Raw genomic sequence first — 15,068 nt, 5'->3', positions numbered from 1 at the left:
AGTGTGGAAAATATGATGGGTTAAGGTCCTTTAATGTATTACACAGAAAAATAAAACATTATATGTTACATTTAACTGATCTGACTACGTAATAACTCCATTAAAACCCTATGAGGACAAATTACGCCACTATTAATCATTTTTATTGTTTATTGTTTGCTGTTAACTGAATGTATACCAATCAAGTACATTTAATTTGACCAGATTCAATTAAAAGTAACATTTTACATCGTACTTATGAAACAAAATTACATGGAAACTGTACATGTAATTCAATTAGTTCAAGTTTTTTTTTAATTGCTGAATTTTTCTGAGTGTACCTTAACTTTTAAACTTGTGCTTTGCCTGAATTTCAACTTGGCTATGAGAATGCTCACTTTACAGAGCATGTGTTGCATACTTTGAACAACTGAATGTTGAACTGAATGTTTGTTGTGTTGCCGGAGAAGCTTTCATCAGGAAACAAACTAAAACGAGGAGCATCTGAGTTATGTCAGCTTGTGCTGTCCACACTGTGTATATGTACATGTGTGTGTGTACCGGGAAGCAGCTAATGAAAGGCATTACAGCTGCACAGATTTATGATTGCATGTAGGTGTAGGCATAACATTGTTATGGATCTACAGTGACACACTTCATAGTGTAGGGCTCAAAATCTGGCTTTTGCAAATCAAGCTTGATTTTATAAAAAGAAAATTCAGGCCTTGCACATTTTTTCTAGCTTTCTGTCTCTCTGTTTTTCCCCTTAACTAAAAAAAACAAAACAAAAACCCGACAAGTCTGCAAATTAAAAGCAGAAGGAAGAAGCTGCCGACAGCCCGGAACCTTCATATACGCAAGCTTCCACTGTGTGTTTGCGAGAGAGAGAAAAATCAATCAATGATAAAATTAAATTTTCAACATTCATAACTTTTCCGTCTATCCCCTGATGGGGGGACGCTTGCGTTCCTGGTTCGCTCTGCAGTTACGAGGAACAGCCCCAGTTTTGCTGAATGACCGCATTCAACTTTCAGAGCACTGACCAATAACTTTTCTTCCCTCTTTGACGCGTCAAACAGGCGCACCCACTGTGTAACCCCCTAACACTCTGCTCCGAGTTTAGTCTGGATGGAAAGAGTTGGTGCATACTAGTGGGAAGTTCAGAACAAGGCCCAGCATAACGGAGCTAAAAGGCTAAGACAGCGGGAGCTGTGACATTATCACCCGGGAGGAGCTGGTGTTTAGACCCAAACGCGGAGGGCTGCGCTTTTTGGTAAGCGATCCACCTTTAAATTCTAAAGGAAAAAACAAAATAAAAACCAAGTCTATGTTTCTTTTCTTTCCAGTGTGCCAATAGTGTGTATGTGGCACCAATTTTATTAGAGACGGACGCTTCATATTTGCAGGCTGGTTATTTCGTCCAGCTCATAAATCGTAACGGTTTACTGGGATTGGTATTGAGATGAAGCAGGTTGGAGCTGTTTTGCAATCTGCTTTCAGTACTTTACTTAATCTTAATTCATACTGTCCGCTCGTTATTCTACTGTATTCTTAACTGAAATTAGTTTAGCAACTGATTTTACGCACAGCACTTTGCCCATATAATCACGGTCTTATTTTTTAAAACATATTTCTTTTTAAATCAGTTACTCTAATACTTTCAATACATTTACTAAAGGGCTACATTGAACACTCATATTTTTTCTAGTCCCAAAAAAGAAAAAATATGAGTATTTGCCTGAGCTTACTGATTCAGGGTTAATTTGCTGCCTTATTCTGACCTTGGTGATAATACTAAGTAGATTATATGTGCATGTCCTTGATAAAGTTGAAACATGGAATCATAAATTGTTCCCAAAACGGTGTATGTCAAACAGTATTGTTGCATTTTGTTTACAGTGAGTTACAAAGGATTCTTTCTGCCTGACGGGTGAAGCGTCTCACTGTCCAGCTGTTGATTTAAATGATGTTGACATAATGTTCCATGCTTTCTCATGACACACCCAGATCTAACTTCAACACAGGAACTAATTGACTGGAAAGGAGAGACAAGGCAGATATCTGGTTCTTATATGATAACTTCCTGGCAAAGTCACAAAGAATTTGAGGTGAGAACATGTGTTGAAAGCTGAATGCTTTGCTTGCAGGTCAACTTACAGGAATTCATCCCATTATGATTTTTTTTTCCCTCACAGATATATTCAGCAGACAAGTTCCAGCCGTGCCATCCCTGCAGCCATGAATGATTCCATTGATGACTATAACTACACGTACAGTTACGACCTAGATTATGGCGACATTGACGATATTAGGGTTGAGCACAGTCAGACAGAACCTATGCACATTTTCTCTGTAGTTATCTACATAATCTCTTTCATGCTTGGTGTGATCGGCAATGGAGCTGTTATTTGGGTGATGGCATTTAAATGCAAAAAGAGAGTCAACAGCGTGTGGTTGCTCAATCTTGCCATAGCCGATTTTGTATTTGTGCTCTTCCTGCCGTTCTTCATTGATTACATTATGCGGGACTTCCACTGGGAGTTCGGTGTGGCTATGTGTAAGATTAACTCTTTTGTGTCCGTGATGAACATGTATGCCAGTGTGCTGTTTCTCACAGTGCTTAGTATAGATAGGTACGTTTCTGTCGTCCATCTTAACTGGTGTCAGAAGTATCGCACCGTAAACCGAGCTTGGTTCGCATGTGGTTGCATTTGGGGGCTAGCCGCCACCTTGAGCAGTCCTGCTCTAATCTTTCGTGACACGATGACCTTGGGCGACAAGGTGGTGTGCTTCAACAACTTCCACACACACGACCCTCATATAGCGGCCATGAGACACATCACGATAGTGATTATCCGCACCACTGTGGGCTTTCTTTTGCCGCTGACTGCTATAAGCGTGACGGGTATACTTCTGATAGTGAAAATGAAACAATCTGGGAGTTCAGTTCAGTTGTCTAGCTTCTCCAAAACAGTCACTGCAGTAATCCTCGCCTTCTTTTTGTGCTGGACACCTTTTCATACTTTCAGCCTGATGGAGTTAACCATACATTCCTCACCTTACTTACACAATTTACTGAAAACTGGCTTTCCTCTCGCCACTAGCTTGGGCTTTTTTAACAGTTGTGTAAATCCCCTGCTGTACATGTTCCTGACTAAAAAAGTGCGCAATATCATCAAGCAAGCCTGTCTGGACATAACCAAGAATTCACTTAGAGAGTTCAGCCAGTCGATCTCTGCCACTGAGATCGAATCTGTGGCAGGAGTTTATGAGAATGGTGTTCACGGTGAGCACGTGGCATCATCAACAATCTGATTGTTACTATCCCCAGACTTGTGAAGCTCTCCATTTAAAAAAAGAAGAAGTGGTTAAGTATTACTTTAGCATAAATGTAGAGGGTTATTAGAGTTGTTAAGATTTTTCCTATGTTTTATTTGGGCAGAGTCACGCCAACTTCAACTGACAATTACTCTTCATGGATAATGGAAAATGGAACATAAACACAGATTCAATATCTTTCCATCTACTTTGCATAAACCTAGTTATCTGCAGAGAAACTGGCTAGATGAAATCAAAACCATTAAGATGATCAACAGAAAATCTATCTGCAATTATTTTGGTTTCTAATCATTCAAATAAATTGCAAAACAAACACGCCAGGAAGTCCCTGCTTGAAGATTTTAATGGTCATGCACGAGTTACCGACTGGTAAAATGTCTGCGTGATGGTTGGACTGCTCCTTACAATAATCAAGTAATTTCAACATGCCTCCTTGGCCAGTGGAAAACGGTGATGGATGACTGCTATTAATATTTTACAACATAAATCATGAAATATTAGACCTTGCAACTATGACTACACATATTTATGTGACATTTAGCCACTTTTCAATCAAGCCATCTTGTAAGTACTGCTTTGGTTCTTATGGATGACAAAAATAGTCCTTTTTGACTGTAGTCTCCATTGCAACATAGCATTATTTTGGTTTTATATTGCCGTATCAGCTGCTAGAATAATGTATTAATGTATCTTACGGATGTTTATGCTGGTTAAAAACTGTATGAACATGTTTATTCTAATATATTTTAAAGATATATATCTTAATAAATCTGTTCTTCTGAACCTGAGTGTGCTTTAAGTGTCTTCTTTTATGTGATTTGATAAGAACTAAGAGAAGAATTTGATGTTTTATGTACACTCAGACAAGATTTCCTGCAGTCCTACAAAGTTTGCACGCCATTAACAAAGGTCCAGACATGCATTCACTATTCATTTCCCCGAGGGTCTGCTTACAAATTCAGCCATTCCTGTTTTTTCTTCTTTCTTTTTTTTCCATTTGGGGTGAACTCTGATTTGTAAGTATTACATCACTGTTACCACCCTGACTGGAAGGATGCTGTTTTATATCTGTGGGAATATATGGACAGGAAGCTAACAATTCTTTCAATCTTTTCCAATCGATTTCACTTCAATTGCAGACGACCTTTGACCCCAAAGATACTTTCTTTACTCTACATAAATGTGCTCATCCAGATGTATGTATAATACCGAGACTAGACCTTAGGGGTTGGTTAGGGAGGGGGGAAAAAGACTGTTATTGTCACTGAGCCACATCAGAGACAAACAGCTGTAGATAAGATGGATATCTGCTAAGGAGAGGTTTACATCACTTCGTACTGTTGTTGAATTTTTATACTATTATCTCAGACACTGTTTAGTGGCCCTGCTGTTTGGATTACAGGATTACTTAATCCGTGACGCAGCAGAATGGACGGTGCGCGATCTGCGGCGCAGGCGGTCTCCTGAGGACAGACATAGGCAAGGTAAGTAACCGGTCACAACAAACAATTAAAAAAAAAAAGATTCATTAGCATTGAATACAGTGACATTATTAGCTTGCAGGGCTTTAGTTTGCGGTTGTTACGTTTACGTGTTTGTAGCGGACCGCGTGATGTCTGATTGAATGCAACAATCATCTTAATTTAATTTAACGTCATAAAAATGTTAAAATAACGCCTCGTGCGGCATCACTGTCTAATAATACGAGGCTAAGTTTCACGAGCTAACACCGTTATTATTGTTAGCCTGGGAGACATTTAGCCAGCGCAACGTTAACTGTAATTAGTGCCGCATTTCGAAACATTTCCAACATTTTCTGGGCTTCCAGAATATTAAGTGTTTAATTGCACATGTGAGGTTTCTTATAGTCTCTATTCGTGTTGTTTTCAAATGTGGCGCACCAGCTAGCTAGCTTACTTCTGTTTTTGTTTTGGAAGCGGCATGAGTGCTAATTTAGCAGAGGTTTATAGGTCAGACATCCGCATTACACATCTAAAAGCGTTGCGGTAACCTGTGAAGTCTTTCAGTGGAGCTAACAGTACACCTTACAGCTGATGTCGTATTTCTGCCTCTCCTCCAGCATGTTGCGTTTGCCTGTTGCGACCCGCAGTCTCTTTCCAGCAGCTATTAGCAAAGGAGGCACGGCGGTGACTCACAATGGTAACATTTTTTAAAATTCTTTTATTTTTATCAAGTTTAAGGACATCATTGTATTTGTATCGCTTCATAGTTAAACTATTTGTCAGTCATCTCAAAGAACTAAACGTTTTAATGCTTGCCACCCTTGTTACTTTCGCCATTAATGGATTATAGGCTGGATTATAGAGCTCCCAGGTACCAAATTTGGTGCCGGGCTGTTGTTGGCACAGTTTAACCAAAGACTGTCATAATGAATTTGTTGTAGCACAAAATGATACATATATTAAATGATGCAATGTGTATATTATGGGAATTGGGAATAATAATTGGGAATAATGTATTATATGGGAATATTGTGCAGTAAAATGTTCTGTGTGTGCCCGAAATTCGCCCTGCATCCACTGCAACAGCAGCAGCAGCCAGTAACCTCCTGGAGGTGTTTGTGGATGGGAAGCCTGTTATGGTGGAGCCAGGAACAACTGTGTTGCAGGTAATGGCTAAACTTTAAGATATGCAATGCCGTGAAAACGTATTGCATATTTTTCACACTTACATGTTTCATATTGTCCAACAATTTTTAATAGACAAAGGTAACCTGAGTAAATAGAAAATGCAGTGTTTAATTGTCACTCACATTTATCAAGGGATTAAAGCTGTTAATTCATAAACTAACTGTGATTAACCACATGTTTTGGAAAACCGAGCTCAGTTTCTTTAGCCACACCCAGGCCTGATGACTGTAAGACTTGTTTAGTTAAGGAATCATTTAAATAGACAAAGTACAGCAGGCTTAAGGATCTCAAAATGCAACACATCATACTACAGCTCAATAAACAGCTGAGAAATAAAATCACTGACATCAATCAGTCTGGAAAGTATTACAAAGCCTTTCCCTCATATTACGTTTGCCAAAAAATATTTTGATGAGCCCCAAGATCATGCATCCTGTTACATCTGCTGTAAAAATAATATCACTTTTTTTTTAAAAAAAGAACATCACACTGGCATTTAGACATGGTAGTGGTAGTGTCCTGGTTTGGGGCTGCTTTGCTGTTTCACAATCTGGACGACTTGCTGTCATTGATGGAAGCATGAATTCTGCTCTCTACCAGAACATTTTGAGGAGAATGTCCAGTCATCACATTGTACCCTGAGGTTCATGCACACTTGGGTTATACAACAGGACAACCCTTCAATCCACTGTTGTGTGACTGAAAAACAAAACAAAATGAAGTTTTTGAAGTGGCCTAGTCACAAGTCTTGCTTTAAATCTGATGCTTTGGGATGGCTTCCCTCCAACATGGCTGAATAAAAACAATTCTGCTAAGAAGAGTGGGCCAAAATTCCTCCACAGTGATGTGAGAGACTCATTGCTAGTTATTACAAATGCTTGCTGCGAAAGGTGACGTAACCGATAGAGGCCAGGTTGGTTTGGATAGCCTTTGCCCCTTGATAAATGAAATGATCAACTGGAGAATACATTTTCTATTTACTCGGGTCATCTTTGTCTAATATTCAAATTTGAAACATACAAGTGTGACAAATATGCAAAAAAATCAGGAAAGTGGCAGATACTTTTTCACAGCACTGTACGAGTATTCAGTATAACCCTGCAGTTGTTTTCTGTCACAGGCGTGTGAGAAGGCAGGCATGCAGATTCCCCGCTTCTGCTACCACGAGCGCTTGTCAGTTGCTGGAAACTGCCGCATGTGTCTTGTGGAGATAGAAAAAGTTCCTAAGGTACTTTTTTTTTTTTTATGATTCCTGTGTGTTACGTTTCAACTCTAGAAAGCCACAAATGTCTCTTTGTGTTTTGTTTCTCTGCCCAGTCTTGCAGAGATAAAAGTATCCCTACTTTAATTAATATGTCATCTTTTTTCATTATCTAGCCGGTGGCAGCTTGTGCTATGCCTGTCATGAAAGGCTGGAACATTTTAACCAATTCTGACAAGACACGGAGGGCCAGGTACCTTCAACCTGTTAATTAAACGTCACTTATCTGTTTTGTAAAGTTTACGGTGAAATTTGGTCACTTTTATTTGTTGTTCTTTAACTTTGTTGGACATGAAAGTAATCTTTTACTTAAAAATTTCACAGAGAGGGGGTGATGGAGTTCCTACTGGCTAACCACCCATTAGATTGTCCTATTTGTGATCAAGGAGGTGAATGTGACCTACAGGTAAATTGTAGATGATCACCACCACTCTAAATCTGCTCATTATAGTCTTGATTGTGTGTAAAACAGATATTATGGGGTTTTGAATTTAGAAATTATTGATTAATTACTAAAACTGAGTGAAATCTCGTGTAAAGGATCAGTCCATGCAGTTTGGCAGCGACAGAAGCCGCTTCACAGAGGGCAAAAGAGCCGTGGAAGATAAAAACATTGGCCCCCTCATCAAAACTATTATGACTCGCTGCATTCAGTGCACTCGTTGTGTGCGGTGAGTCATGCTTTAATATTTAAACAAGTCGAGTTGCCGTGTTCATGTAAAATATTAAAATGCATATATTCTTTTCCTCTTTTAGCTTTGCCAGTGAGATTGCAGGCGTGGAAGAGCTGGGCACCACTGGCAGAGGCAACGATCTGCAGATTGGGACTTACGTGGAAAAGATGTTCATGTCAGAATTATCTGGGAATATTATTGATATATGCCCAGTGGGAGCCCTGACCTCTAAACCGTATGCTTTCACTGCCCGCCCATGGGAGACCAGGTTTTTACACATCTACATCTTGTGTAGCTATTTAGGGTTTCAACTAATTTTTTTGAGACTTATGTATTCTCTCTTTTTTTGTTGTTGTTGGTTGCTTTTTGTTTTTTTTGCAGGAAGACTGAATCGATTGACGTACTTGATGCTGTGGGTAGTAACATCGTGGTTAGCACTCGCGGCGGCGAGGTGATGAGGATTCTGCCTCGCCTTCATGAAGATATTAACGAGGAATGGATCTCAGACAAAACCAGGTTCATTTCGGATCACCCAAACTTTGCATCATAGACATAGACTTGTGCTTGGTGTTTACATTATTGCTGAACTGCTTTTTGCTCGAACTTGGCAGGTTTGCTTATGATGGGCTTAAGAGACAGAGGCTTACTCAGCCAATGGTGAAAAATGAGTCTGGGCAGTTGGTTCCCACATCCTGGGAAGACGCGCTGACTCGAGTTGCTGGAGCAGTACGAAATTCTTAATTGAATTACAGTAACTAAGCTCATCAAAACATTGGATAGCAATTTAAAACACTGATTCAGAATACCTGAATACCATCCGTTTTTGTTTGACAGTTGCAAGGAGTTGAAGGAAAGGACATTGCTGCTGTTGCTGGAGGTTTGGTCGATGCGGAGGCTCTCATTTCCCTGAAAGACTTGCTGAACCATTTGAATAGTGACAACCTGTGCACTGAGGAGACGTTCCCCATGGCTGGAGCAGGGTAAAAAAAAATACCAGAAATGAAAATTGAAGCCATTGATGCACACACGTCCAACTCTTTTACTAACTGACTTTTCTAGATCTGACCTGCGTTCAAACTATCTTCTGAACACTGGAATTGCTGGGATTGAAGAAGCTGACCTGCTACTTTTAGTTGGCACTAACCCACGGTATGAGGCTCCATTGTTTAATGCACGGGTCAGAAAAGGGTAAGTAAATCATTTCTGTTTAACAGTGGGGAAACTGTAAATCTGACAACATAAGTCTGTTCTTCTGTATAAACATTGATGTCTCTGCTATAGCTGGCTGCACAATGAGTTACATGTGGCTCTGGTGGGAAAGGAGGTGGACCTTAGTTACACATATGAGCATCTTGGTGAATCAGCCAAGATCCTTGAAGAAATTGCTTCAGGAACTCACCCATTCTTCCAGGTAACACTGACCTTTCTTTTCTTTGAATGTCATCAATCAACTTGAATGTCTCTTACTATTTTTGTGTGTTTTATTCTCTGTTGCAGGTATTGGCCAAAGCAAAGCATCCTGCTGTTGTAGTTGGCAGTGGTTGCCTGCAGAGAGAGGATGGGGCTGCGATAATGGCTGCTGTGTCAACCATTGCCCACAATGCTCGCGTCAGCAGTGGAGTGGAGGAAACCTGGAAGGTTCTCAATGTGCTTCACAGGTCAAATGCTTGGAAAAATTCTTAGCAAAGTTTTAAATAACAATACCATGTTGAAAAGGAATGTTTACTGTAATGATTTACCTTTGTCCTCATCTTATCAGGGTTGCCAGTCAAGTAGCTGCACTTGATCTGGGGTACAAGCCAGGAGTGGATGCTATCAGGAAGAACCCACCCAAAGTTCTGTTCCTACTTGGAGCTGATGCTGGCTCCATCACTCGCCAAGATCTCCCTAAGAATAGCTTGATAATTTATCAAGGTCAGCTTTTTGCAAAACCTTAAAATTCTGGGTCACTGTGGAGTCATGCAAACACTGGCACAGAAAAGCAAAAATTGAACCCATGACCTTTTCTCACTGTGCAGGTGTTTTTCTCATGACATAGTCTGCCATGCTCCCACAGTTCAAAGGCATGCATATCAGGTTACTCTGTGATTTAAAGTTTGCCCTTGCTGTGAATGTAAGCGTAAATGGTTGTGGGTTGTTCTGTGTTAGTCTTGTGATAGACTGGCAAACTCTCCAGGGTGCACGTTGCCTCTCGCACCATGGCAGCTGGTATAAACTCCAGCACAACTCTGGATTGGATAAGGGTTAAGAAAACAGGTGGATGTATGAATAAAAAAATTATCTTCTTTATATACAGGTGTGACAGAAAACGAAATTATTTAAAGACATTTAAATGGCTTAAGGGCCCAAATGGTATCTCTACAATATCCTTCACTCTTTATCTACCCCTCATATTTTTCATATGTTGCTAGAAAAATGGGAATTGGGTGCAAAAATGCATGGATACGCAGTATTTAAGGGAACCAATATGACCAACTTTATTCTTCCACACAGCCTGAACTCTCTTAGGCAAGCTTTCTTGTAATTTCTTCAGGTATAGTTCAGGAATAGTTCTCCAGGCTTCTTGAAGGATATTCAAACCTCTTTTTTTGGCTGTCGGCTGCCTTTTGGTTGTGTTCTCGGTCTAGCTGATCTCAGACTCCTTTAATATTGCAAAGGTCTGGGCTCCATCTGTTTTACAGATGGCTATAGACACTCACTGTTGTACCTCTCTCATAACCTCCTCCATACATATTGATGACAGTTCGAACCAAAATTTCAAGTCATTGCTCCTTAAGGCCTGTTGGCACTTAGTTTCGGTGCAGTTCTTGTGTAATTTGACATACCTCAGCCTCTTCTTCCAGTTTCCCTTAAAAACTTTCCTTAAAAATGACAGTCAGCCTTCCACAGAGACCATTTCTGATGAGGCTTGAATCAGAAGGCCTGGAGAACTGTTGCTCAATTCCACGTTAAAAATGACAAAGTCTGTTTAACTAGAAGCAGTTCAAGACTTGCACAATCAAATGAGGGCACGTTTGGAAAAATAATGGTAACCATTCCCTTAGGGACTTGAAGAATACATGCTGGGGAACAATAAGTTTGTTTTTACTTAATTCCAGTTTTCTATTTTGTAATGCCCAGGTCACCATGGCGATGTCAGTGCACCAATGGCTGATATCATCCTTCCCGGAGCTGCATACACTGAGAAATGTGGCACGTATGTGAACACTGAAGGTCGTGCCCAGCAGACCAAGGTGGCAGTGACTCCTCCAGGCGCAGCCAGAGAGGACTGGAAGATCATCAGAGTCGCATCTGAGGTGAACCAGAGCACAGCATAAACATGCAAGGCTCAGGGAAATAAAATGTGACTAAATCCTCTGTGTTGTTTTCATACGCTTTTAAGCTCGCTGGAGTGACTCTGCCGTATGACACTCTGGATGAAGTGCGTGATAGGCTGGCAGAGGTTTCCCCAAATGTCGTGCGATATGATGACGTAGAGGAGGCCAACTATTTTAAGCAGGCTAATGAGCTATCTAAGGTCAGCTGTTATCTTCTTCTAGCATTTCTATTTTTAGGTGATCATAGAGGGGGAGGAAATGTAAAGATGGATTGAAATGTTGGTTTGTACAGTTAATTTATCTCCGTTTATGTCACACTGTTCTGCATGATATCTGGCTTATCTATTGCAGGCAGTGAACCAGACTCTCCTTACTGAACCTTTAGTTCCTCCACAGCTTACTGTGAAGGACTTTTATATGACAGGTGGGTCACGAGTAATCCAGTTGAGCAGTGCATGTCTTTTTTTTTTTCTCTGGCTAATGCAGGTCTAATCTTGTTTTCATTCCAAAGTGCTCTAAGTGTATCAAGTACATCAGTTAATTAGAACAATGTTTGTTTTCTTTTCATAGAGAGAAAATAATGTAGTAATACTAATGTCTGCCTTTCAAAGCATAAGGAGGGACACTTAGGCACTGTGTTCCTGCTGAAGTGATCAGTGAAGTTACAAGAATTTGATAAATACAAATAGATATTAGATAAAGCCAAACATTTCCTCATAACAGTGTTATTAATCCCAGATAAATGGAAAATATAAAGTTGAGTGAAAAGCTGCTGTATTTGTTGCTGTGCTGATATAGAGAGGATTTTAATCTGCAGTTAAAGATGGCAAAACTACTGAATGTATAGCCTAGGAAATGTAAACACAGACTTTTAAAAAATATATATATATATATATATATATATATATATATATATATCAGGGCTCTAGAGTGCGACCAATTTGGTCGCAAATGTGACCAAATTTTTCAGTGGTGCGACTAAAAAAAAATATTTGGTTGCACCTGTGCGACCAACTGTTCGGGTAGCAAAAAAAAAACAAATCTGCAACCTTCCCTGTGGTCAACAACAGACACACATTATGCCCCTATCGTGGACTAAACCAATCAGAGATTGTAAGGGGCGGGACCTCTCTGATTGGCCGTGGTCCAGTTGAAAGTGCAGGTGGAAGTGGGAGGTGAGTAGCTTGAATAAAGCAATATCAATTCATTAAATCCTGAATCGACTTTTAAATATAACTGTGTTTTGCCAGAAACGCCAGATTCTCAGATTAAAGCTCACAAAACCATTTCAACAACAACCAAACAGCAAATGAGAGCAGGTACACGGACTCCACACAAAGACGTAAACACAGAGCGGACGCATCAGAATCAACTTTGTCTTTCTCGGCTTTCTCACCCGACGGCCCATAGACGGACACGCTGTCGGAGCTTAGCGATTCTGATGCGTCCAGTCCGCGCTGTGCTTACGTCTTTTTGCGCTGATTCTGAGCTGCAGGTTTTGTCTCTCTCCAACCAAAATTCGCAGAGCCAGCAGCAAAAGAAGCAGCAAACTGCGCTTCACATTTGATCAATGTCGTCATGAGTTTTGCTGTTTTGCTTCCACGACTATTAAAATCACACTTCATGCACAGCTAGCTCTCTCTCTATCTCTCTCTGTACTTCAAGAACAGTTTCCCGTCTCCAATCTCTGTTTTCTGTATTATTCATTCGCTTATTACCCACCAGTCTACCGTTGTTTACAGCGCTGTCGGCTGCTGTTTTTTTTCTTTTCTTTTTCTTTTTTTCACTTAAATTACCTCGGACAAGAAAGCCTATTTTTTCTGTTGTTCAGTACTGAAGAAATTTAAACTTTATATGTAGAACATTGTAGAATATTTTTAAGGTTATCTGCTATAAAAAGCCAGACCAGGAAAATCTCCTTCATGTTTTTCTGTGGTTTATTCTCGGTTACTTTCACACAAAGGCGTCTGCTGTGATGTTCACAATTCTGATGAAGTCAGTACTGATAAATGATCAGAATTATAATATTTCTGACTGTCTGAGGCTAAGTTGAATCGAATCGGGACTTTGAAAACCGGAATCGAATGGATTATAGAAATCAGTGATGATACCCAGCCCTAGTGAGCAGCCTAGGCACGACAGAAGTGGATGTAGCTGTAATAGGAAAATATTGCTAACTTTTCTGTTAAGTTAAGGCCTGATCCTTCTGAAATTCATAGCCAGTGCTCTGACACGGTGTCATCAATCTTTGAATGCTGAAAAAGCACAGTGTATCCAGAAAAACACATTATATTATATAAATTATTATAAAATTTGTGTGCGCCTAAGTTTTGTGCCGGTACGCCTAACTTTTTAAAGTTGGGCGTACTGGTATGCCCATGGCAAAAAGTTAATATATATATATATATATATATATATATATATATATATATATATATATATATATATATATATATATATGGTTGTGTTTTCATGTAACATACATTCAAAATCAATGATGTATATTGAATATAGTGATTTGGTTTTATTAAGTTATTCATGTTGATACAGGAATATCCTTGAAATGTCCCTTTTTATAGTTTTGAATTACTGTCATTATCCTAGATTGAAATAAATACTCATTTTATTATTATTATCAATATTATTATTATTATTATGTATATGGTTAGAGGAAACAGAACCCTGCTGACAATTTTAATTTCTTTCAGAGCATTGCAATTCGGCTGTTGTTAATTTGCAAAAGGCATAAGGAGGAATTAAAATCAGCAATTTACATTAATTTTCATTGCAGATAGGACATCTAAAGTAAATAAATAACAATAGCCAATTTAACAAAATAAATAAATCAGTAGTAATGAGGAGGTGCTAGTAACTCTGTGTTCATGCAGTGATTTTCTTGTTTGAAAAAATTATAAACGTACTTTCTGTAATGTATAGTTGCCATTACAAGCTGTCTGCTTATAGCCAAGTTTATACAAAAATAATCTGCTGTGATTACAAATTTGTAATTTACAGTAGGTTTTAATTTTAGATTCTAATTTGACACTTTTTGTTTAAATTATTTTGATATTTTAGCATTAAAATTGTTATAATTCACTACATAATGTAGTAATGGTCTTTTTACCATTATACATGGTCTGTCAATGTGTGTGTGTGTGTGTATACGTGTTTGTGTGTAATATAAATTTTGGCAGGTAATTTGAGGGTTCATTTAAGAATTCAATCTTTACCCACAGATCCAATAAGCAGAGCCTCCCAAACCATGGCGAAGTGTGTGAAAGCCGTCACAGAGGGGGCACAAGCTGTGGATGAACCAGCCATATGCTAAAGCACAAATGGATAGCCATCCAGTTCCTAGACGATACGCACAACTCCTTTATTTGCACATTCCTAGAAACATATTTGCACTTGTTTGGACATAGATATTCTACTATAGAGTAAGTTTCATAATGTGAGCAAACATACCTGCAGAAATATGTCTTAAGTGATGTAGGCTGAGTGAAAATGTCATCTTAGATCTGCCAAGTATTCAAAGATGCACACCTCACAGTTTTTTCCCTTTATCAGTGCTCACATTTTTGTAGGCGTGACCAAAGATTAAAAATCTTTATCTTTGTCTTTCTGTAAAACTGACAATATATTTTCCTAGACATATTTAAAATAAATAGTATTTAAAAAGTGTAGCTCTTTGTGAATCTGATATATATTAATAAACCAATCACCTTTAGCAAGTCTAAGCCTCCATTTAAGATTGTGCCTTTTTGTTTAAAAGAAAAAAAATGTGTTGATGCAGTAAATTCCACTTTTCCTGTGTGAAATGACTTCCACCTGAACTTTTCTATTCACC

At 39.0% G+C, this 15,068-nt stretch overlaps 2 protein-coding genes across 3 annotated transcripts; both read left to right on the top strand.

Moving 5' to 3' along the window:
* The first annotated feature begins 1,071 nt into the window (after nt 1-1,071).
* cmklr2 (chemerin chemokine-like receptor 2) lies at nt 1,072-4,101 on the top strand. The gene is made up of 3 exons (XM_085135766.1): nt 1,072-1,252; nt 1,987-2,087; nt 2,175-4,101. Exon 3 carries the CDS (start codon nt 2,218-2,220, stop codon nt 3,292-3,294), a length of 1,077 nt encoding a protein of 358 aa, XP_084991892.1. The 5' UTR covers nt 1,072-1,252; nt 1,987-2,087; nt 2,175-2,217; the 3' UTR covers nt 3,295-4,101.
* Nucleotides 4,102-4,345: 244 nt separating this feature from the next.
* On the top strand, nt 4,346-14,958 carry LOC146500651 (NADH-ubiquinone oxidoreductase 75 kDa subunit, mitochondrial-like). Of its 2 annotated transcripts, XM_085135764.1 has the most exons (19): nt 4,346-4,802; nt 5,399-5,478; nt 5,844-5,947; nt 7,090-7,197; nt 7,347-7,423; nt 7,555-7,636; nt 7,771-7,901; nt 7,987-8,172; nt 8,286-8,420; nt 8,516-8,630; nt 8,739-8,884; nt 8,964-9,092; nt 9,186-9,315; nt 9,402-9,562; nt 9,664-9,818; nt 11,025-11,200; nt 11,287-11,421; nt 11,573-11,645; nt 14,458-14,958. In XM_085135764.1, exons 2-19 carry the CDS (start codon nt 5,400-5,402, stop codon nt 14,547-14,549), a joined length of 2,214 nt encoding a protein of 737 aa, XP_084991890.1. In that variant the 5' UTR covers nt 4,346-4,802; nt 5,399; the 3' UTR covers nt 14,550-14,958. The 2 variants fall into 2 exon arrangements, with proteins under 2 accessions (XP_084991890.1, XP_084991889.1); XM_085135763.1 differs by lacking the exon at nt 4,346-4,802 and having other exon boundaries at nt 5,110-5,478.
* The last annotated feature ends 110 nt before the right edge of the window (nt 14,959-15,068 follow it).

Source organism: Neolamprologus multifasciatus, chromosome 16, assembly GCF_963576455.1.
Source record: "Neolamprologus multifasciatus chromosome 16, fNeoMul1.2, whole genome shotgun sequence".
Taxonomy (NCBI): domain Eukaryota; kingdom Metazoa; phylum Chordata; class Actinopteri; order Cichliformes; family Cichlidae; genus Neolamprologus; species Neolamprologus multifasciatus.
Note: the sequence above shows the minus strand (reverse complement) of the source record. Positions and strands in the feature narration are given on the sequence as shown.